The 24,134-nt window shown below is 38.8% G+C and overlaps 2 protein-coding genes across 3 annotated transcripts in view; both read left to right on the top strand.

Moving 5' to 3' along the window:
* The window catches only part of obscna (obscurin, cytoskeletal calmodulin and titin-interacting RhoGEF a), an 82,724-nt gene extending 77,241 nt beyond the window's left edge, over positions 1-5,483 (top strand). The window contains exons 69-72 of the mRNA XM_049486018.1: positions 632-855; positions 1,426-1,522; positions 2,193-2,342; positions 3,064-5,483. Coding sequence (XP_049341975.1) covers positions 632-855; positions 1,426-1,522; positions 2,193-2,342; positions 3,064-3,241 — 649 coding nt within the window. The 3' untranslated portion in view covers positions 3,242-5,483. The remainder of the gene's footprint in view (positions 1-631; positions 856-1,425; positions 1,523-2,192; positions 2,343-3,063) is intronic.
* Positions 5,484-6,079: 596 nt separating this feature from the next.
* On the top strand, positions 6,080-15,182 carry dmap1 (DNA methyltransferase 1 associated protein 1). 2 transcript variants are annotated; one of them, XM_007236115.4, is made up of 11 exons: positions 6,080-6,229; positions 7,511-7,614; positions 7,774-7,865; positions 8,157-8,352; positions 8,613-8,771; positions 8,881-9,048; positions 9,798-9,983; positions 10,835-10,906; positions 12,541-12,613; positions 13,424-13,710; positions 14,522-15,182. In XM_007236115.4, exons 2-11 carry the CDS (start codon positions 7,516-7,518, stop codon positions 14,579-14,581), a joined length of 1,392 nt encoding a protein of 463 aa, XP_007236177.1. In that variant the 5' UTR covers positions 6,080-6,229; positions 7,511-7,515; the 3' UTR covers positions 14,582-15,182. The 2 variants fall into 2 exon arrangements, with proteins under 2 accessions (XP_007236177.1, XP_049342045.1); XM_049486088.1 differs by having other exon boundaries at positions 8,154-8,352.
* Positions 15,183-24,134: the final 8,952 nt, after the last annotated feature.

Here is a 24,134-nt window from a genome sequence, read left to right as displayed (position 1 = left end):
TCTAAAGCGCTGCCACTATGATCGGGATATCACTGGTTTGAATCCCAGTCATGCAGCTTGCCATCAGCTGCCAGAGCCCTGAGAGAGCACAATTGGCCTTGCACTTTCTGGGTGGGTACAGTAGATGGCGGAGTGTTCTTTCCCCTGATCACTCCTAGGGTGATGTCGATCAGCACAAAGCGTCTGTGAGCTGATATGTCGGAACCGAGTTGTTGCCCGTCCTAGTGCGCTGTGATGAAAAAGAGGCGCTGTCTGACTTTACTTGTATCGGAGGAGGCATGTGCTAGTCTAGTTGTGGCACCACTAGTGATTGAGGATATACAGCTGAGTAGCCACTGAATGGGTGAGACAATTGGCTTAGATACATTGGGAGAAAAATGGGAGAAAATTAGAAATACGTAATAAAAAATAATAAATACAAAAGTTATAAATCAGGATCTTATTTAAACTGTGGGTACAAACACAAAGATCGAACTGGTATCATGTCAGCAGACCCTCAGCTCTAAGAGACTCGGATCAGATTAGAGGGAAAAATAACCTTATCAGAATATCCCTCACTGTGATCCATCCATTTACATTTAAATGAATCTTCTAATGAATTCTTCCATAATCCATGTTGTTTTTGCTATAGGGATGTGTACGCGGAGCTGCATGTGAGCGAGCTCTTGCGGCAGGTCCTGAGTGGGGTGGATTACCTTCACGGTCGCCACATCATCCACCTTGACCTGCGGTCTGACAACGTGCTGGTGACCGACCGCAGCGTAGTGAAGATCGTGGACCTGGGCTCTGCACAGCCCTTTACTCCAGGACAGACACTCAACATCGAGCACATTAAAGAGACAGCAGACAGCAAAGGTGATTTAAGCCTTCAGGCCAGGCCTTAATGATTCATTCTGGTTTCTTTTGTTTTAAAGTCAACATTAACTCATCCTACACCTTAAAGCAACAAAGATGTGAAATTACATCTTGAAACTCACTGCAGCACTGCATTGAGGTGTAATAGGAGGAATAGCGGTGCTCTCGTGTCTGTGCCGGAGCTCCTCTAAGCCCAAACCAGACTTTCAAGTTTTCCAGGGCGGGTGCGACCAACGCTCGCGAGAACTGCGACCTGCTTTCCGACCTTTAGTTCTAACAGTTCTACAAGGACTACTGGTTCATTCTTTACAAACTAACATACAGACACTCTGGCAGAAGCTGGAAAAAGACCGAATATGTCTGTAAAAGCCAGAAAACGAGAAAGAGAAACTAATCCGCCTGAAATATTTATTACATTCTACAACTGTAGGGGGAGCCCACAAGCACAAAATCTCAATCCTACCCAGTGGAGCTTTAATGCTGAACGTATGGTGTTTTCTGTGTAGTATTACTAGAAACCTGATTGATTTATGAAGGATGTTTTCTATATTTGTGATTTCCTTTTCTCAGTTTACATTGTCCTTCCTAAAGCTCCTGAGATCCTGGAGAAGCAGGGCGTTGGACCTGCTACAGATATCTGGGCTCTCGGTGTTCTGGCTTTTATTATGTAAGTAAAGAAATACTTTTATATTGTTGCATATTTCTAAAATTGCTATTTTACAGTAGAATTTTTTTTACGAATTTTAATAGGAGTTATTACAAGGCATTTAGTAGTGTTTCATTTGGTCATGTATTTTAAAGTGTTTAACACAATTTAAAAATCAAGTTGATTTAAATTACAACACAGTCAACCCAAATAACTGCATTCTGATTAACCTCATTTATTAATATACATCCATTCCTGTACTTCAGGCTGCAACACATTCCAAAAAAATGGAACAGTAAAGCATTTATCACTGTGTAATGTTTTTATTACTTCTCACAGCACTTAAAGAGGCACTAACCCACCCTCAGATCAAATTTTAAAAAGGCTTAGTGGGAGGGGCACTGGGTGATGTATGGGTTTAGAGGCAGGGCAGGAGAGAGAGCTGATTGGCTGATATGCAGCAGCAGCAGTAGTGTGCCGCTGATAGTGGAAGGTGGAAAGGAGGCATATGGTTGAACGTCAGCAGAGGGGCGGTATTATTGATTGATCTGCATATTGGGATGTGTGCGTGTACCAAAGTACAAATTGTTATTAATGGAAAATATGGATTAGGGTTTAGTGGGTTTTTAAAAACTTTTTAATGACAATTACATGTAATGTTTTATTTTCTGATCTTCCCCTGATCGATAAGGCTGAGCGCAGACAACCCGTTCCACTCAGAGCTGAACTGGGAGAGAGATCGGAACATCAGGAAAGGAAAGATCCAGTTTGGACGCTGTTATCCGGGACTTTCTGAAGGAGCAATTAATTTCCTGAAGAGCACTCTGAACAATAAGGCCTGGTAAAGTTTTAAATTTAAATTTCTTTTGCAATTTACTGTGAGGCTTTAAGTTGGCATTTTTGTATAATTGTTCATGTTTGTATGGCAGTAGATATTTATTTAAATATCATTATTTTATTTTTATGTTACATTATTTATTATTGCATTCAAATATCAAACTTATGGTTAGTTATTGTTTTCTATTACATAATAGACAAAAGTTTAAGGTTTTTTGTTTCTACTTTCTTGGTTTGAAACAGTTATACTTAGTTATAAATATTAGTTATAAATAAAATTTACATAAATAAAAGTTTAAGAAAATATTATTTATTAGCATTTATTTTGTTGCAGTAGTAATTTAATTTCTAAAATGGATAAAATATTTTTCAGTGTGTTGTCATATTGCCAAGATTACTGGTAACATAAATATACCCGGAAATGTTTTGGTAAAGGGTCGTGGTTATTCCAGCGGATGAATTCGCTGGTTCGAATCCCGGTTATGCAGCTCACCATAAGCTGCTGGAGCCCTGAGAAAAAACAATTGGCCTTGCTCTCTCTGGGTTGGTAGATAACACTCTTTAATCTATCCATTCATCTATCCACCTCATCACTCCAGAGGGTGATGTCAAACAGCACAGGGGGTCTGTGAGCTGATGTATTGGAACCGAGTCGCTGCGCTTTCCTCCGAGCGTGTTGTGATGCTACTTGACCTGGCAGTGATATTCCTGTTGTTTCTCTCCAGGGGAAGACCGTCTGCTGCTGAGTGTCTCCAGAACGGCTGGATACGAGGAGAACGCAGCTACACCAAACCCACAAACTCTCTAGTTTGTTTCTCCACAGACAAACTGCAGGCTTTTCTCAAACAGCGTGAGGTGAAGCGTGACCACGCCCGCACCAAAGCCACGCTGCCACTGTCCTAACACTTCTGAAGTACAGCGCCAACAATGCTGACCTCTTAATCAGGAGTAAATGTGAACAGGAATGTGCAAAAATGACAAAAACCCTATGCAAAATATTAAATATACAGTTTCACATGATATTTTGGATAACTTAATGATGACTTTTTTTTTTTTTACTTCCATTGAAATTTAAGTTTTTGGAGATACATGTTTTTCATTGGAAAGTGTTGCAGTGGGAGTGAATGGGCACATACTGTGCAATTTTATCTGCAGTATATAATTCTAACCGGCAGACGGTACAAATCATTAAACAAAAATATGGGGGGCGGAGCCACAGATTAAACATCTTACACAGTATTTAACCAATTTCAGCTGTAGATCATTCAGACATCCCAAGTTGCAAAAGTTGATTTCAGGGAGGTTATCCCCCCCAAACCCTACCCCCCACCCTGCCAAAAAAAAAACTTGCACACACACCAAAGGATAACGAAACTTTACTTTTATGTTAATTAATTTAACTTTTTTATAAATTAAATTTAGAGTATTCAGAGGTGAAATTAGTTGTATCTTTTTCTTTTTGGAAGGCCCTGCCTCTGCTTTCCTTTTTTTTTTTTGAAAAAAAAAAAGCTTTTATTTGACAAAAATTGACAGTTACAATATCACAAAAAATTGCACTTTCTCTCACTCACTGAACAAATCCTGTCGGGGAGGGGGGGAGAAACACTGCCCGCCCACACTAAAAACTTATTGGCTGTCTCACAGACTCTTTGCAGAGAACAGGCCAATCAGAACCCTCTCTGTTTTCTCTCTCTCCTTCCCACACGCGATTAGCGAAAAAAAGTCTGTGGCCTGTGAGCGCGTTTGGGGCACTCGTTCTGAATTCCGGGAGATTATATGTGACTCACGGGCATCAGGGAGCCGCTACAGAAATGCGGGAGACTCCCACAGCTTCAGAGAGACTTGGTTTGTCTGGATCATTTACTAATTAAGGCTAAATTCAATATGTATTGTGAAACAAACTGAGATATAGACATAAAAACAGTTCAGGATTCAGGAGGAAGGCGTTTACTCAAACAACAACTTTAAAAAAGTTTAAATTGGCCTGATGTTATGTGTTTTTTATAGTGTAGTTGATGATGTGATCTGTGGGTGTTTAAAATTTTACTCATATTGGATTTTAAAGAGGTTCTTTTTAAGTTACACTGCAGATAATCCTTAACATGTGCAGTAAACAGTGATTAAGGTTATTTATATACATTTGCAGCATTATGTTCAGTTTCTCAAAGGATAAGGATAATTCTCAACTCTGTCTCTAAATGATGTATTTAAAATGTGCTGTAAAGGATTTGACCATAATCATAATTACAGTAAATGTGTCTTAATTTAAATCTGTTAATGAGTCAGTCTGACAGAGTGGCACCATTTACACCATTTACATCAGGGAGAGCCTTTCTTAGACTAGTGTGATTTTGGAGTGGCTGTATTTTGATATATTGTACCTTCTTTTTTTATCTGTATCATGCATGAGATCAGACATCATACTCTGACATCATAAGCAGTTGAATTTTGACTTTATCTTTGCAATTAAAGTGTGTGGAGTTCAGAACAGTTTCTATTTAGGAATTGATACATAAAATGATAGTTCGTTCAAATGACTCCTAAATTTAAGGTCATTATATTAGGCAACAATCCCAGGTCTACGTTAAAATGCACATTAAGTGGTGAAACAATGAATGGCTGATATTTAAAATATTTTAAAACGTGTTCATTCAGCTTAATGATGACTTTTTTTTTTTTTACTTCCATTGAAATTTAAGTTTTTGGAGATACATGTTTTTCATTGGAAAGTGTTGCAGTGGGAGTGAATGGGCACATACTGTGCAATTTTATCTGCAGTATATAATTCTAACCGGCAGACGGTACAAATCATTAAACAAATATATAAGGGGGCGGAGCCACAGATTAAACATCGTACACAGTATTTAACCAGTTTCAGCTGTAGATCATTCAGACATCCCAAGTTGCAAAAGTTGATTTCAGGGAGGTTATCATTCAAATGACTCCTAAATTTAAGGTCATTATATTAGGCAACAATTCCAGGTCTACATTAAAATGCACATTAAGTGGTGAAACAATGAAGGAGACTGCTCCAGTATGTTTACTGAACTTCATGTAAAGGGTTTTGTGAGGTTTTTTAAATGCATTAAATTCCATTTTGGGTTTTGGTTTTGATGTTTTTCAATATAATAAAGTTTTGCTTCAATGCTTTGTTTCTGTGTAATTTATAATAAAAATAAAAAGTATGTTTTATTTGATATTATATATGATAACGAAATTAACAGGTCATACAAGGTAGTATTAGTAGTAAAGTAGTAGTACTAGTACTTTAGCAAACTGTAATAGCAGTAGATGTATTATTAGGACTAGTATTAGTAATATTATTGCTAAAAGAATCTTTGAATAAAATATAATATATATATTTATGAATATGAACTTGTTTTCTTTGCATTATTTGAGTCTAATTCTTATTTCTGCAAATAAACGCTCTAAATCACAATATTTTTATTTGGAATTTGGGAGAAATGTAGTTTTAACGTAGTTTATAGAATAAAACAGCGTTTTACTCAGTGAAACTGATTCAGAAATTGAAGTGGTCTCTTAATTATACATGTAGGTACCTACCCATGTATACCCATTTAATATCAATGTAAAATATAACCTGATTAATCAAGGACTATAAACAAATCTATATAAATTATTGCCGTAAAAAAAAAATACTACACTTACATTTTTAACTCAGTCTGTGGCGCTCTCTAGTGTCTGACCAACCCGAAACACATCACCGGGCTGCAGCTGTGCCTCCGCACCTCTAGGGGGAGAGTAGGCGCGCTGGGTGAGAGAGCTGCACGCGCAGAAAGAGAACTCGCTCCGGTATCAAAGCTAGCGGGTAGCTAAGCTAACTAGCAGAGAAAACGTTATTAATAACCTGGACTCAAAAGTACTGAACAGGTAAGCCGGAATATCTCCTTATTTATTTATGTACGCGTTAGTAACATTTTAGGGAGAGTACGGGCCATGTTTAAAACACAGAGCGGATTTATTCAGGGTTTCCGCCGGTTAGCATAGCTGCTAATGTAGCTAAGCTAAATAGCCTCCGTTCATTCCTGCGGGCGGTTCGTGTTGGGCGCTAAAGCAGCGCAGAGATGGAGATTTAATTTAACTTTTAAGGTTTAAAGGTGTGAGTTAGAAAGGTCCTGTTGTAAAGCCTGTGCTCGCCGGTTTTCTGTTTTGAATTTTCCGTTCCACCTTAAATAGTGCTGTAGTTCCAGTCTAGCGGCTGTACGGTGTGTTGTCTGTAATGAATGCAATTTATGGTGGAACTGAAAATTGGATGCGCGAGCCAGCTACAGTTGAGTCCTGATTATACAGGTTATTTTCCTAGTTAATTTAGAAACATTATTTATACAGTACCAGTCAAACGTTTGGACACACCTTCTAATTGAACGTGTTTCTGTATTTATTTAATTTATGTTATTTTCTGCATTGTAGATTAATATTAATTACCTACATCAAAACAAATAAGGGACATATATAGAATTACGTAGTAAATAGTAAATAAAAAAAGGTTTGTCCTCCACATTAGTCCCCTGATCTAAACCTGATGAACTGAGATGGTGATTAATGGTGATTTGGGATGAGCTGGAGCTTCACAGCGTGAAGGAAAAGCAGCAACTATTGTTCAGCATCTAATTTATTTTTGAAAATAGCCTTCAGTAAGTCGTTTAAACATACATATGCATGCAGAATGAATTTAAGAGCAATTTTTAAAGAAGCCTAGGAAGAACATGACCAATACATGTATAAATGTTACTACAATATAGTTTGAATAGAAACTGCACAAAATAAATAAAATCACAAAATTAGATGTTTTATTTCTTAGCATATCACTGAATTCAGAACACATTAGTAAGAAACTTTCTCTGTCTCTTTTTTCCCAATATAAAAGATGAGTATACAATCAGTGATGAGCATTAATTATTAAAAATATATATTTTTTACAAGCTGTCTGAAACCCACCCAGAGCGTGTCCCCGATCCACCAGTTAGGAATCACTGGTATTGGCTGCTACTTCAGTAAAGAGAAAAAAAGAACAGGTTTATGTGAATGTCTGCATGTATGGTGTAGATCACCTAGATCTAGATAAACCTCACATGTCTTATTTTTGTATTTGTTGGTAACACAAGGCTTGTCTTCATGCTTTTTTTAGTCACAAACTTTTTCCTTGTACAGAGATAATGGCGACCGGCGCTGATGTCCGGGATATTCTGGAGTTGGCAGGAGGTGACAATGATGCAGGACCCATCAGCAAGAAAGATATCATCAACTCTGACAAGGTAACCCTCCCTTACTGCTGGTACACCCTTCATTTAAAGTAGTGGTATTGTAGTATGATGTTGCACTGATAATAATACATACAGAGATCTGCAGGATTAAGATGTAAGGATTAATTAATGACATAAAAATTATGAATGTTTCTAATGTTTACATTTCAGAAAAAGGCAAAGAAAGCCACAGAGACGCTGACCTTCAAGAGGCCGGAGGGAATGCACAGAGAAGTCTATGCTCTGCTTTATTCTGACAAAAAGTATAAATACAAACTTTACATGCTTTAGGAACACTTCACTTCAGTTATAAAAATATTAGCTATTGTATCCTGTTCAGTATCTTTTATGTGTTTAATAACGACTGTTAAATACTTAGATAAACTCATGAATAGATTTGAAAATGTGTTATTTTAATGACTCCACAGGACCTTAATTATATAGTGTTTAAACACTGATTAAGCACATTCTCTAATCTTTACATATAAATAGCTTTATTGTGAACTACACTGGGTTTTACTATTGAGTATTTTCTCTTTCCGATCGTTCAGCAGAGATGCTCCTCCGCTGCTGCCCAGTGACACCACTCAGGGCTACAGGACAGTGAAGGCAAAGCTGGGCTGCAAGAAGGTCAGGCCGTGGAAGTGGATGCCTTTTACCAACCCGGCCAGGAAAGATGGAGCCATCTTCCATCACTGGAGACGAGCAGTAGAGGAGGGAAAGGACTACCCCTTTGGTCGCTTCAACAAGGTGAGGAGGAGAGGAAAAGGATGTCTGGAGTCTAAAGGGTTTAGAAGTGTCTTAAATAGATATTCAGTTAGAGCAAAATCCTAAAATATCAAATTTACATTAAATATTTACACTGGAAGAGGAACTTTTTTGTTTTTAATGAACATGCACATGGATGAATATAACTGTATATTCTAATATTCTCAGAATATGTAAAAGTACAGGATTAATTTTGTTATTAAGGTTTTATAAGCTTCTGTATCTGTGTATTATTCCCCCAGACGGTCCAGGTTCCCGTATACTCCGAGCAGGAGTATCAGATGTATCTTCATGATGACGGCTGGACTAAAGCAGAGACAGATCACCTGTTTGATCTGTGCAAGCGCTTCGACCTGAGATTCATCGTTATCCATGACCGATATGACCACCAGCAATACAGAGTAAATATACTATTCATATAACTGTAAATAACAGTGATGATTTGTTTACAAAGTTAATATTTTCTGTCTATACTATGGAGTGTAACAAATGATTCTTTTCTCCCTGTAGAAACGTTCAGTAGAGGATCTAAAAGAACGTTATTATAATATCTGTGGGAAGCTGACCAAGGTTCGAGCTGTGACTGGAACAGAACCAAAAATCTACATCTTTGATGCAGGTCATGAAAGACGCAGGAAAGAACAGCTTGAAAGACTCTTTAACCGAACACCTGAACAGGTAAGACCATTTTATTGTTATTTAAAAAATGTTTTGAGAATCCAGACAAAATATGTCCTACTTTTTATGTCCCAGGTTAGCATTGTTTTGCATTTTCCCAGATTAGCAATATTAGCATTTTTCCAGGTTAGCATTGTTAGCAATACCTGTTGGTAATGAGAGTATTTTCAATGAGACTTATTTTGCACATCCAGAAGCATGTTTACAGATAGAAGTTAGATGTTAATGTGTGTGTTGCTGGTTCACTAGAAGTGATAAACTGTTATACCACTATTTTGAACTCTGTGTTGGTAAGGCCATTATGACTTTCTGGGTAGATCCAGTTCAAATTTCCTTCGTGGAACTTATAAATTCTGATATCCAAATTAATATGGAATGCAACATCAGTTATTTTTGTGGTGGTATTGCTTCTGATGGATCTGTGCACTAGAACTGTAGAGGGCAGTAAACCCCAATAAATCAACCCTCTAAATCATGTCCCAAGTGACTTTCTGTCTTACAGATACAAGTACATGTAAAAAAGAGACAATATTGTAAAGCATACACCAGCAGATGACATGTCTCTCCAAACCATCACTGATCATCAGCAAATTTTGCATTTAATTTGGAAATCAAGAGACCAGAGTCTGGAGGAAGAGTGGAGAGAGGTCTAGTGTGAATATGGAATAATCTTCTCCATTAGCAGATCCTGTTTATTTCACAGATGTGTACCAAACTATCTAACGTGCCTCTCTGTTTTGTTCCTGTAGGTGGCAGAGGAGGAGTATCTGATCCAGGAGTTGAGAAAGATTGAGACGCGTAAGAAGGAGAGAGAGAAGAAGGCGCAGGACCTGCAGAAACTAATCACAGCGGCGGACAGCACCACGGAAATGCGCAGAGCCGAGCGCAAGGCCACCAAAAAGAAGCTCCCACAGAAGCGAGAAACAGAGAAACCGGTAACTTTTACTGCACTGGATCTCAACTGAAACATGTACACACAGAGTGATTTCAAACACTGACAGCACAGAGCAGGTCCTCTATTCTTTAATGGAGTGGTTAGGAGTGGGATTCACAGGGCATCTCATGATATGATTTTATCACAACACATTGCACATGATAACATTCTGATTCTGCGATAGTCAATACATCACAATACAAGACAATACTTTAAGGTATCTGTGTTATGCCAGGATCAGACTACAAGATTTTTGCCTGATTTTGACCCGATTTTGTCGGCGCCGACCCATTGCGAGCGTCGGAATCCGAATTTCAGTGTCGCTAGCAACAAAAGTGTGTTGCTAGCAGTAATTTTGACGTGAGCGACGCCGTCGGAGTGTCCGACGGAAAGACTAGCATGTTAGAATTTTTTGTATTTTATCGCCTAGTTTGACATACTCTGCGACCTGCTCCCTGACTCTGACCACATAATGTATAATTGCAAATGAAAACGATACAATATATAACAGTGTCAATATTTTGTCCCACCTCTAGTATCCATTTGAGTTGTTCAAAGAAAGTTACTATGCTTTCTGAACTAGTGGCATTACCTCACAAACTAAGTGGTTTTAAGACAGGGAACCAAATCAAAACAAAATAATTTATTGAAAGTTTTCTAAAGATAAATTTCCAGTCTTCTCTCCTCTACACCTCTCACACTAATTAATTTATTTTTATCTTATTTTTTTAAGAAACCCAAGTACACTGATCAAAACTAAGTGTCATGAAGAATGTGTCTTTCTCAAATTAAAACTGATACGTTTATGGTCTATTATAATAAATTAATGTTTTCTAACCTTTCATCATCTAGGCTGTACCCGAAACTGCAGGAATCAAATTCCCCGACTTCAAATCAGCAGGAGTCTCATTGCGAAGCCAGAGGGTGAGTCCAGCCTTCACGTATACAGGCTTAAACATAAAGCAGAAAAGGTATATGCTGATGCTTCACAATGTGAAAACACAGGGTACATATTTAAGCTAAATTTACAGGAGAAAGATTCATATCTGGTCGCTTAATGTTTGGGAGCTGGAGTTTAACGTTAACTGCTGATACTGAATGTGTCTGGACTATCTTACTGTGTAACTTACACAGTCCATCTATGGGAGTCATAAAACGATTAGACAGTGTTTAATTTTTAGACATGAATTCTTTGTTTAATGTGTTTTTTTATCTCTGGCTCCCTGTATTTTAGGCAAATCGTATCATATCAGTTGCACCAAAAGGACAGTTTTATTCATAACTCAGGCTTATAATGGTTCCTACACCAATACAATCACCTGAGACCCAGTCTATGCATAGTGTTTTATCTTCAAAAGCTATGGTGAGCAGTGCCGTCCTCAACTTCTGCAGCATCTCCCAGCCTGTTTATCCCACCCTCCCCTCGGCTAAACAGTGATTAACACCGCCGCAGGTAGAGCAATGTCCCCACAGTGAGAGGATTCTTCATAAAGACTGATGAAGGCGAGCCGCTCCGTATAGAGCACATTAACGCTTGTAATCTGTGACTCGGACCAGGCCGCCGGTCTTGACTCGGGTGGGTAAACCTGCTCAGAAGTGAGTTCTGTAGGCATTACGAGTGAAAGATGACCTCATTTTTATCTCACTACTTTCAGTTCTCTCCGTCATGTAGTCTTTTGAGCTGAAAGGTGTTAATGACCCTCCTGCTCAAGCTCATGGAATTCAGATCTGCAGTTTACCATCTGTTCATCGATTTGTCATATCCCCATGCGGAAGATGAGACTAAGAGTTTTTGCGTCACATATATCTGGAGCGCCTGAATGTCCAACCAATAAATTTCATGATGAATGGACCGAAAGAAATTCTCCAAAATTACTTGAAAAAATCCTGCAAAAGTTTACATTGATTTCCTCCTGTGAAGCAAGCATTTGCTTCAAGGGCTGGGCTGACATAAGGTATATTCAGGACTTATATATATATATATATATAGATATAGATATATACATTGTTTATGTATTTTTGAATATTTTGTTTTCCCAGCTGAGTCAAAGACAGTTTTTTTACCCTCTTGTTTTCAATGGAAAATCTCCAATCAAAATGCTGTAAAATCCAAGTCTTGGTCTAATCCCTCCCTGGGGAAACAGACCCTCTATTTCCAATGTTTGTGGAAACCCTCTATTAGCGAATGTATTAAGTTACTTTAGGTTGCAAATGTGTGTGAACTGAGCTTTTGTGTTCCTATTTGAGAAGTACTTCCAACACAATAGGACTCTGATTAACAAATGTGAACCTATTAGCATAACACCTGATGCTAGACATGGGCTAGAGGGATATAAACCCCTCCATTATTTAGCTGTAGAGCATTAGAACTGTTTTCTGGTGTGAAGGCACTCCATCCAGTATTTTTTTAATGGGGTGAGGTGGGGTGGTGATCATCAAACACTGACTCCACTAAAGCTCTTGTCTCTGAATGCAGTCAAATCCTCGCAGCAATACCTCACAATACAGAGAAAAGGCCACTTTATATGATTTTAACCAATGTTGTGTCTGTGTTTCAGATGAAGCTACCTAGCTCTGTGGGACAGAAGAAGATAAAAGCTATTGAGCAGATCCTCACAGAGCAAGGAGTCGGTAAGTTTTTATTACACAGTTGAAAAAACTTAAACAGATTTTACATTCATAAATTACAGTATATCTGGTTTTATATTATGGAACCAGGCCTCACTCACTTCAAGTTAAGAAGGACTTGTTAATTAGTTGATCTGATAAGAAATTCAGATTGAAGCACCAAAAAAGAAGATCAAAGCATTTTCAAAGCATAAAAACTCACCTGGATTTTAACAGGTAATCTTTTAAATTAGTGATGTTCAGCCCTTGTCCTGGATGATCCCCTGTCCTGTACATTTTGGCGAATTCCTCATTTGTGCTTATTGCTATAACACATCTTGTTAATTAACTAAATATCCAGATCAGGTTAGTTCAGATCAGGGGGTGGGCGAGACTTCAGATTTGCAGAGCAGTGAGTCCTCTAATACCAGGGTTGGGAACAGCTGTTTTACAGGGTATCTGCAGATCCTCAGAAAGTCTTAAAATATCAAATTATTACAGTAATTCTTAACAAAAAGGCCTTTGTTTGTCTTAATTCCATCTCTTACATTTTTGTGTGTTGCATTTCACAATTTCTGAATTTTGTTTTTGTATTTTGCTTATCTTGTTGATTAGATAACCCCAATTTTGCACTGGACACTATTATAGAGAACTGTTCATTTTTTTGTGTAATAAACTGTTAATTTATGTGTGTTTTAAATTATTCATTTGTCAGAAAAGAATCACAAATAGACTGTAATGTCTGTAAACCTGACATTGGTTTTGTGTTCTTTTTACCATTTTATTGTTTCAAAAAAAGGTCTTCATTTATCCTCCTGTTTCTGTGTGTTATAGATTTGAACCCCATGCCCACCGAGGAGATCGTGCAGATGTTTAATGAGCTCCGTAGCGACCTTGTCCTCGTCTATGAGCTCAAACAGGCCCACAGTAACTGTGAGTACGAGCAGCAGATGCTGCGGCACCGATACGAAGCCCTGATGAAGGCAGGTGGTGCTGTGACGCCCCAGAGTGAGAGCGGAGGGGGTCCTGACAGCCAGGCCTGGCCCGGCCCAGACGACATCAAAACAGAAGCCAAGGAGCAGATTATCGACGTGGTGGGAGCTCCACTCACACCCAACTCAGTAAGCAGAAAAAACAACTTGCATATTCAGTTTTGCTAAAGTATTCCCACAAAATAGACATTTTATGAAATTTTGCCTGTTTCATACATTCACTACCAGAGCAGCAGCATCCCTTGCTACCTGTAAGAGACTCCTAAAGAGACAGAGCTCTTCAAAGAGCCTTTACTCTCCTAACACCCCTAACAAACTAACTACTTCTACCTCATTTCCTCCTTCCCTTCATTTTCCTTTTCTATCTCACTCTATCCCCTTGGCCTCCTTTAGGCTCTGTACTTTTTTTGCCTTGGATTTCTATGTACATCATTATTTGTACGTCACTTCAAAAAAAAAAAGATTCAACTAAATATAAAGTAAAGTAAAGTAAAGTAATGTAATGCAATCAAGGACACAGCTAAGTGCTTTGGAGTAAAAATAAAAAAAATATGTTAATATAAGAAGACATAAAAAAAAAAAAATAGATGATACAAAATCCAGCCAATAAAAGTGTGTGTGTGTTTGAGACTTTTTTTTTTAAATAAATTTACACTAAATTAAACTACAACATAAATTTTATTGGAGTAATATATTGTTCAAATAATAAATAATTTTGCCAAAAAACATTGCTATCGAATAAATTCCCTGAAATATTGTGATGGTTGTAATACGTTAGGTCATATTACCCACCCCTATTAACTTAAGGCATCATGATTTCGGGTTCAGGTTCTCAAGGCTTTCGATTGTCACTATATTAAAAAAGCTGACGCTGGTTTAAAAGTGAATGATTTATAACTGAATTTGTGATTAAACCAAATTCTCTACTTTTTTTCCACAGCGCAAACGCAGAGAGTCAGCCTCCAGCTCCTCCTCCATCAAGAAGATGAAGAAACCTTGACCTGGATTACATTTTAAACTGGACACTTTTGAGGAAAAAAGGAATGTTCTTAAGCAGTCTGCATCTCTGGATATTGGGGTTCACTTGAGGTTTAGGGTGTCGGCTGTTTAACACTGAAATGGACTGACATAGACCATCTCCGCCTGGTGTTCTTTTCTGCTCACGTCTATCTGTTATATCCCTGTGCCCTCCAAACCCCACCGTGGCACCATTTCACCATGACACACACCACCCCTGACAGCCTGTTCTATTGCAGCCTTATCTTCATGCTGGTGCCCAGCAGGTTGATGGAGAGGAGACGGCAGCTGTCTGGAATAACATGTGTTTGGTGTGGAAAGGATATGTTTTAAATCCTCTGTCTGTATTTGTTTTGTGTTGTACAGTGAACATTCATGATTTCCACTCTCAGAGATTAACATGATTGGCTCCTGTGAAGGTGGGGGGAGGCAGATAAGGTTTTCACTCAGCTTAAAGTGTGAACTGACCCTCCTATCCTCATTCCTGAACCTCCATTTATTAGTAAGATGACGGAGAGATGGACAGACCCGTTCAGCCTGACTGTGAATCACTGTTCAGATCAAATAAATGTTGTGTTTTTTCACTTACAGTGTTTATTTCATGTGGTTATAGAGTTTGGAGTTACATCAAGACCGGAAGTAATCAATTAAAAAACTATACTCTTTAAAGACATAAAAAACATGACAAAAACATTAATTTAAAAAATGTGATTTCTGCAAAGGTCTCTTCTGTTAGCACAGTTTTTTTTTTAAGCCAGACACCACAATCACAATCATTTCCACTCATTGTGCTGTCCACTGTGATGGATAAGTCCTTCAATGACATGTTCCTGGTACACACATGACACTGAGGTGTTTAAAAACCTCAGCAGCACTGCTGTATCTGATCCACTCATACCAGCACAACACACACTAACACCTCATTGACCACCACCATGATAATCAGTGCTAATCACTGCAGTGCTGAGAATAATAACCCACCACCCAAATAATAATGATAGTTTGTCTGAATGGTGTAGTGGTCTCTCCTGTGGGGTTCTGAGCATTAAAGAATAGGGTTATAGAAAGAAGAAAAAGGAGGATAATAAATAGAATAACTACATTCTGTAATTGTAGAACTATGTGTCAAAAATCTATTCCACAAAGAACTGAATAAGTTTTGAGGACAAGCATTTCTTCAATTTTTGCCTAGTATTAGTATAGTGTTTATAATAAAATGCTTAGTGAAATCAGATACTATATATTTTTAAAAATATAAGGCGCACTAAAATCCTTTTATTTATTTTTCTAGAAATCGCCAGTGCTTTTTATAATCTGATGTGCCTTATGTATAAATTTTACCAGTCAGGTTGTAAGGAGCAGTAAAGCCACTCGGCTAAAGTTCAGTGTTATAGAGGAGTTTCAGTGCTGAGGCTCAGTGCAGCAGCATTAGCATTAGCCGCTAACCACAGTGCTAGCTCTTTGGCTGTACAGAGGTGAGTATATTTGACTGTATTTTGGTGTTTACTGTGTTTACTATAAGCTACGTAGCACAAACCGCTAGCTGACAGCACCCTGACTTACCGAAACACTCAGGGTTCCTCACTTCCTCAGCGCACGGTTAGCACTATCAGGCACTGTTTACTAGCGCTAACCGTGGCTGGCTAGCACTGCTAACCAGGGCTGGTGCTCACTCTTGGACAAAACACTGGAATTCTAAGCTTACCTCAACGGAGAGACCTGCTAAATTACAAAAATGGTGACACACATTGTTCACTTCAAGTATGCAAATAGACAAGAAAATAGACTTTCATGAAAAGTGTGCCTTATAATACAGTGTGCCTTACGAAACATACGGTAAACAGGATTTGTATGGTCATGAAAACCTGGAAAAGTCCTGGAATTTGAAAATAGCAATTTCCAGGCCTGGATCAGTTTTGAAAAAATAAATATACCCAGTAGGTTTTGGAAAAGTCATGGAAATTTAGTCTACAAATATTTTTTGTTTCCGTTTATCGATAGAAAAAAACTATTTTGAGCTAATAAATATGTCAACTTACTTAATTCAGTAATTTAGCCCTACACAATGGGGCTTTCAGGATCTGACAATCATTTTATTATTAAAAAAATGTGTCAGATTCATTTTAGGCCTACTATAATCAATTTTAATTATATTTTAATTATATAAAAATCTTATGATGAAATGAAAATGTGCCTTAAAGGCATGGAAGAGTCATGAAAACATCATGGAAATCTATTGGTTAAAAAGTGTATGAATCCTGGGTAAATTTAATTTAACCAAATACATGCTTCTGGTAATATAAGACCAACCATATCATATTCTGTTTAACTGTCCTGCTTATTTAGTGTTCTCTTTCATTAATATCTTTTTATATTATACTGTTTTGAATATATACCATTTTAATATTTGTCTATTTCTCTATGTTTAGAAATGAGAGCCCCAGACGTGCACCGTTGAAGAACATCCCAGACGGTGATCTGTTCCTGTGTTTGAGCCGGGCAGGCGGGCTGGCAGGCCGGTCATTAATAACACACTGACAGTGTGAGCTCACTCACTCAGCATGACTTCATAACCTGATGAGGATAAAACCGTCTCCACTACATTCATTACACTATTGGACATGACACATACATTTATAATTCACACGTCAATTTAGCCTCGCTCATGATAAATGTGAAGCAGGAGAGCAGGCAGGTCTTTAAGGCAGGGCTGTGAGATTACTGAACGCGTGTAAAATTAGACCCATACAGAATTATTCATAGAAATAATGCACTACCATTCCATATCACTCATTTTAATCATTCAGCCTTTTTATTTTATATTCAGTAAAGATTGTAAATACATTGTAAATTTATGTATTCTACAACAAAACGTATTACTCAATTTTTATGTTTTTGAAAAATTATAAAATTAGAATATACTGCACTTATTCATTTAGAGGGTTTTTTTGTACCATTTTTTGATCACTTTTGAAACATGAATAATAATAATAATAATAATAAAACATTCTATATGTTCTACCACCTACATATCTATTTATTATTTTGGATATCTTTTATTGATTCATTTAATTTTTTTCACAGATTTTATAATATAATATCAAGTGCATAACAAAATGTGCATATTCTTTAAAACATATATACATAAAAACACCCTGATCTGCCTACAAATTGATTATATAAGTTCATTTGTACAATGAACAAAGGTGTTTTATTCCACAAATACAGACAAAATGTCTCCCAAATTCCCCCAAAAATGTGTCATTTAGAGCATTTATTTGCAGAACATTAGAAATAGCTGAAATAACAAAAAAGATGCAGAGCTTTCAGACCTCAAATAATGCAAAGGAAACAAGTTTCACAAAGTTTTAAGAGTTCAGAAATCAATATTTGGTGGAATAACCCTTTTAATCCCAGTTTGGCATGTTCTTCTCCACCAGTCTTACACACTGCTTTTGGATAACTTTATGCCTTTGCTCCTGGTGCAAAAAATCAAGCAGTTCAGTTTGGTTTGATGGCTTGTGATCATCCATCTTTCTTTAGATTATATTCCAGGGGTTTTCATTTTGGTAAAATCAAAGAAACTCATCATTTTTAAGTGGTGTCTTATTTTTTTAGAGAGGAGATAGAAAGAAATGGTTATATATAATATATTATTATAATATTATATTTATATTATAATTTTATTTAGGATATAAATAACATATGTATAAATATTTCTCTGTAGATGTCTTACAGATATTGAAGACCATGCCCCCAGATGTCTTAAAAAGTGTGTCTGTCTTCAGACGTGTTTTAAGGCATCGTCAAAACATGGTAATGTTGATAGCTGGGTATGCAGTGTTGTTATTGGCTGTAGTGGTTTGTGTTTAGTGATTGTATTATACAGAGAGTGTACTGGTGGATATTGGTGCTGTGTGGAAGGTTAGGATGTGAGCCAGGTGAGGGTTCCCCGGCTGGGTGGTGTGTTTGGGAGGAGGGGTGTGTGTTGGGCTGGGAAACAGTGGTAAAATTGATTCTTGGTGTCTATATTTCATGCTGAAAATTGGCTCGTAAATCCAGCGGCGTGATCTATGGAGGCCGTCGCCTTTAGAAAAAAAAATCAGTAAGTGTGTAATTTCTCCCTTGACAGAACACAGTCGAAAGGCTATCCTTCTTTTCTCTCTCTCTCTCTCTCTCTCTCTCTCTCTCTCTCTCTCTCTCCCACTCTCTCTCTCTTTTTCTACCTCCTCTAACCCACTTTCTCTCTCTCGCTTGCTCTCGATCTCTCACTGTCTCCCACTTTCTTTCTTTCTTTCTTTCTTTCTCTGTCTCTCCCAGTCTTTTTGCTCCTCTCTCTCTCTCTCTCTCTCTCTCCCACTCTCTCTCTCTCTTTCTACCTCCTCTATCCCACTTTTTCTCTCTCGCTTGCTCTCAATCTCTCACCGTCTCCCACTCTCTTTCTTTCTTTCTTTCTTTCTCTCAGTCTCTCCCAGTCTTTTTGCTCCTCTCTCTCTCCCTCTCTCCCACTCTCTCTCTCTTTCTACCTCCTCTATCCCACTTTCTCTCTCGCTTGCTCTCAATCTCTCACCGTCTCCCACTCTCTTTCTTTCTTTCTTTCTTTCTTTCTTTCTCTCAATCTCTCCCAGTCTTTTTTGCTCCTCTCTCTCTCTCTCTCTCTCTCTCTCCCCCTCTCCCTCTCTCCCACTCTCTCTCTCTTTCTACCTCCTCTATCCCACTTTCTCTCTCTCGCTTGCTCTTGATCTCTCACTGTCTCCCACTTTCTTTCTTTCTTTCTTTCTCTCAATCTCTCCCAGTCTTTTTTGCTCCTCTCTCTCTCTCTCTCTCTCTCTCTCTTTCTCTCTCTTTCGTTCGCTCTCTGGCTCATTACAGCTGATCCATTTGTCAAATCTGGGACTATAAGGATGGGAATGACACTGCTTCATTTAAATAGTGAAATAGCATTGTTGGGATTTGCGTTAATATATACTAAACACTCTTTATTGTTAAAACACACTTTTGGGCAGCGAGGGGTACATTTTTTACATGATTTTTTACAGGTAAGTAATTAAGTAGCAATGTTCATGGTAAGTGTGCCTGATGAATAAGTTGACTGCTATATTATTTAAATATCCTCTTGTGTGCTCTATTTATAAGCATTTACAACGTACAGTAAGAGATAGCCAGGCCAAAGTACATCCTCCAAACATGGTGGAGGTAGTTTCATCAGTATCTCACAATAATAGGTAGTCGGGCTGAAGTACAGTCAGTGAGATACCCTCTTATTTCTTTGTTAATCAGTTAAAAACTTACGGGAAATGTCTTATTTATACTATAGGTCATAAATGAACTATATTATATGTCCAAATGTTGTGGGCACCCCTATAATGAATGCATTATTCAGCTACAGATGTAAAAATGCCCTGACATAGATTGTCTACCCTGTAGTAGAATTACTGCCAATAAAATAGGAATCTGTGGGCACCAAGCCTAATGCCAGGTGTGGTCTAGAGAGGTATAAAGCCCCTCCCAGCACTGAGCTATGGCGTAGTGAAACTGTGTCTTGAATGATACTTTAACATGTTTGTTGTCTTCTGTTCTCTGTAATTGGGTTTGAAACTCTACAGTTTTTGTAAAACTTCACTCTTTCTGTTTCTCTGCTCCCTGTCCACGTCTGCTCCCTTTAAGTGCCCATTAATGAGGAACGCTATAGTTCGCTTTTTTGTAGAACAAGAACAGACCATCTTCAGACTGCCAGCCTAAATCCAATTTTTGGCATCTAGATTGCATCCATATTAATATTGGATGCAATATTTAATAGTCTCTTTTTGTCCTGTTTCCTCAACCTGTAAAATGTCAGGTCCTGTATTCAAATAATTTTATTGTGTTCTCTGGAATGATGGAGCTCTTTCCAATACTTTTGGGATTTTAAGTTAAGGGGGTGTGAAAGTAGTTGGGGTGGTGACCAGCCAACACCCTGATGCCACTAGCGCTCAAATCATGGCAAAGTCATGGCTTTTTAGCAAAATCTAATAGAAAACCTTTTCTGGACAGTAGACAAAATTACTTCAACAAAAGCAGAATAAACTCTTTTATCCTGTTTGATACCGTTGACTGTAGAGGAAACTGTGTTTAATCTTTCAGTCTGGTGAATTTGAATCGTGTACATCGATTTTAGATGTGCAGATTTTAGTCAGCTGCCCCCCTAGGAAGGATCATTGCATTGTTAGCCGAGTGTAAATGATAAAGATGGCTGGTCCAGCTCTATATATGTGTGTGTGTGTGTGTGTGTGTGTGTGTGTGTGTGAGGAGGCAGGAGGGGCGAGCGAGAGTGGTTTATTACCAGGAGGAAGGAGTGATGACGCGAAACGACACGATCTCTATCAGCCTCGCTCGAGTGGAGGAGGGCCTGTTAATCACGGCCTAAGAGGGTGAAGGGTGTTTATCATAATTGAAGTCTTTCCCGGGCTAATTGTGGCTATACGTCACTGTCCGACAGCAGGGCCGTGGCAGGGGGATGATGGAGGACGGACGGAGGAGAGCGAGCAGATGTATAAGCTACATCTGCAGAGATGTGTTTTTTTCTTTTTCTTTTTTTTAGTTTTCAAGTTAAAAATGGGCTTCATCTCTGAGCAGCAGAGCAGCATGTAGGTTTTCCATCACAGGATGGAGATGGCACTGATGGTGATGATGATTCAATAAACCTCCAGGCACAAAATAATAAATGCATTGTAGACTGCTGCCTTTTAAATGGTTCCAAAGACACGGCTGATGTTTGAAGGCTGGATTGGTCTGGCAGGAGATGAAAATCAACTTCTAAAAGCCCTTTTAGATCGATTTTTTAAATATATATTTATTTTTATTATTATTTTTTCCTATTTGTGCTCGGGGAGAAACACGCAGCATCTCGGTTCCGATACATCAGCTCACAGACACCTTGTGCTGATTGACATCACCCTAGGAGTGATGAGAGAAAAGAGCACCATCTACTGTACCCACCCTGAGAAAGCAAGGCCAGTTGTGCGCTCTCAGGACTCCGGCAGCTGATGGCAAGCTGCATGACTAAGATTTAAACCAGCGATCTCCCCATCATATTAAAAGTGCTTTATACCACTGAACCACACAGCGATTTGTACTTTTCTTTTTTTTTCTTTTTTTTTTCAAACTCTTATAAATGTCCACTCTTTCTGTTTTTCTGCTCCCTGTCTACTTCTGCTCTCTTCAATCTTTTCATCCACACATTTATTATGCTTATTAGCGAGAAAAGCTATAGTTTCCCTCTTTGTGGAAAATAAACAGACTAGGACTATGTTTTTTAGTTGTATCCAGATTAATATTTGATAGTCTTGTGTTGTGTTGTGTTGTTTCTGTTCCTCCAAACCTGTAAAATGAAACATTTAAGTGGGAAGTGGGATGTCTAAAGACACCGCTAATGTACTTGTGTTTATTTAAAGTTTTTTTTTTTTCAAAAGTAAAAATTTACCTTTATTCACCATCTCCCTAATTTACAGCAGAACTCGCAGTGCAGATTTTAATATGTTGCCCCACGTCCAATTGGGAACATGGTAATATGCTAATCCCAAAGGCCCCCAGAGCCTACAGCCAGACGAGGAGCTCATTTCAGCTTCTTTCAGAGCCAACAGATGAGGTTATGTTCTCATTCAGCAGGCGGGAGACGCATTCATGTCCAAGTAAAAGTGTCCCTGTCCACTCCGGAGGACGGTTCATCTGCATGCCCGTAAGACAGCAGCACTAGAACGGCAGAGTGTGATTAAGTGGAGACTGGCTGGGGCTCTGTGGGGAACATCAGCTCTGCAGCTTCACTCTTTGGGACACCTTCACTTGATGTGCTGGAGAGTGCTGGAGAGCCCGGGGACAGTGATTGACTGTGACCAAACTGTACTGATGAACATCTCACTAAAACACGGAAACTACGTAACCAAAGTTAAAGAAAAGTCTGTTCCCTTTTTACTGTTTCAGATAATATTAATCCTGTAATTTTCAATCCATATTTGAGGTTTTGCCACCTCTAAAACATTGTTTTTTTAAGTATGTCACTACTACAGCATTAGCACGCTGGCTACTGGCCTCATCCAGAATTGTCACTGTGGCACGCTGACTACTGGCCTCATCCAACATCATTACTCTGGCTTTAGCATGCTGACTACAGGCTTCGCCCAACATGACTACTGCAGCATTAGCACGCTGGCTACAAGCCTCATCCAGAATCAATACTGTGGCTTAAGCAGGATGACTACCGGCTCTTCCAACATCACTACAACAGCACTAGCATGGCAGCTACTGGCCTCATCCAGAATTGTTACTGTGGCTTTAGCATGCTGACTACTGCCCCGTCCAACATCAGTACAACAGCATTAGCACACTGTCTACTGGCCTCGTCCAGCATCGCTACTGCGGCTTTAGTATGCTGACTACCGCCTCAACCAACATTGTTACTATGCATTAGCACGCCAGCTACTGGCCTCGTCCAGCATCATTACTGTGGCTTTAGCATGCTAACTACAGGCTTCGTTCAACATGGCTACCACAGCATTAGCACGCCTAGCACTACTAGCCTCATCCAGAATCAATACTTGCTTTAGCAGGATGCCTACCGGCTCAACAGCACTAGCATGGCAGCTACTAGCCTCATCCAGAATTGTTACTGTGGCTTTGGTATGCTGACTACTGCCTCGTCCAACATCAGTAATACAGCGTTAGTATGCTGACTATTGGCCTTGTCCAGCCTTGTTACTGTGGCTTTAGCATGCTGACTACAGCCTCATCCAACATCACTACTACAACATTAGCATGCTAGATACTGACTTCATCCAGAATCAATCCTGTGGCTTTAGCAGGATGACTACCGGCTTGTCCAGCTACTGGCCTCATCCAGAATTGTTACTGTGGCATTAGCACACTGAGTACCAGCCTCGTACGCCATCATTACTGTAGCTCTAGCACACTGACTAGTGCCTCTTCCAACATGGCTACTACAGCAGTAGCACACCGGTTACTGGCCTTATCCAACATCGCTACTGTGGCTTTAGCACACTGACTACCAGCCTCCTCCAACATCATTACTGTAGCTTTAGCACGCTGACTAGTTTCTCGTCCAACATGGCTACTACAGCATTAGCATGCTGACTGCAGGCCTCATCCAACATGGCTTCTACAGTATTAGTATGCTGACTACTGGCCCCGTCCAGCATTGTTACTGTGGCTTAGGCATGCTGACTACAGCCTCATCCAATATGGCTACTGCAGCATTAGCACACCAGCTACTGGCTTCATCCAACATCACTACTACAGCATTAGCACAGCCTGGCTCACTTAGTAGAAACAACAAGACTTGAGTTCTTTTCCAGAAATGGTCTCATAAGCACATTAAACTTTTTATATGATCTTTTTTTTATAGCATATTTTTGAGAGAAATTGATTTACTCTCTGCACTTCTGTACTATAGGGACAAGACAAGCTGCATATGTGCATCTAAACATATGTGCATCAAAGGATTGTCCACAAATGTTTGGACATTTGTCTCAGTAGCTGGTGTA

The sequence above is a fragment of the Astyanax mexicanus genome, chromosome 12 (genome assembly GCF_023375975.1).
Source record: "Astyanax mexicanus isolate ESR-SI-001 chromosome 12, AstMex3_surface, whole genome shotgun sequence".
Taxonomy (NCBI): domain Eukaryota; kingdom Metazoa; phylum Chordata; class Actinopteri; order Characiformes; family Acestrorhamphidae; genus Astyanax; species Astyanax mexicanus.
This window is presented reverse-complemented; position numbering and strand designations above follow the sequence as displayed.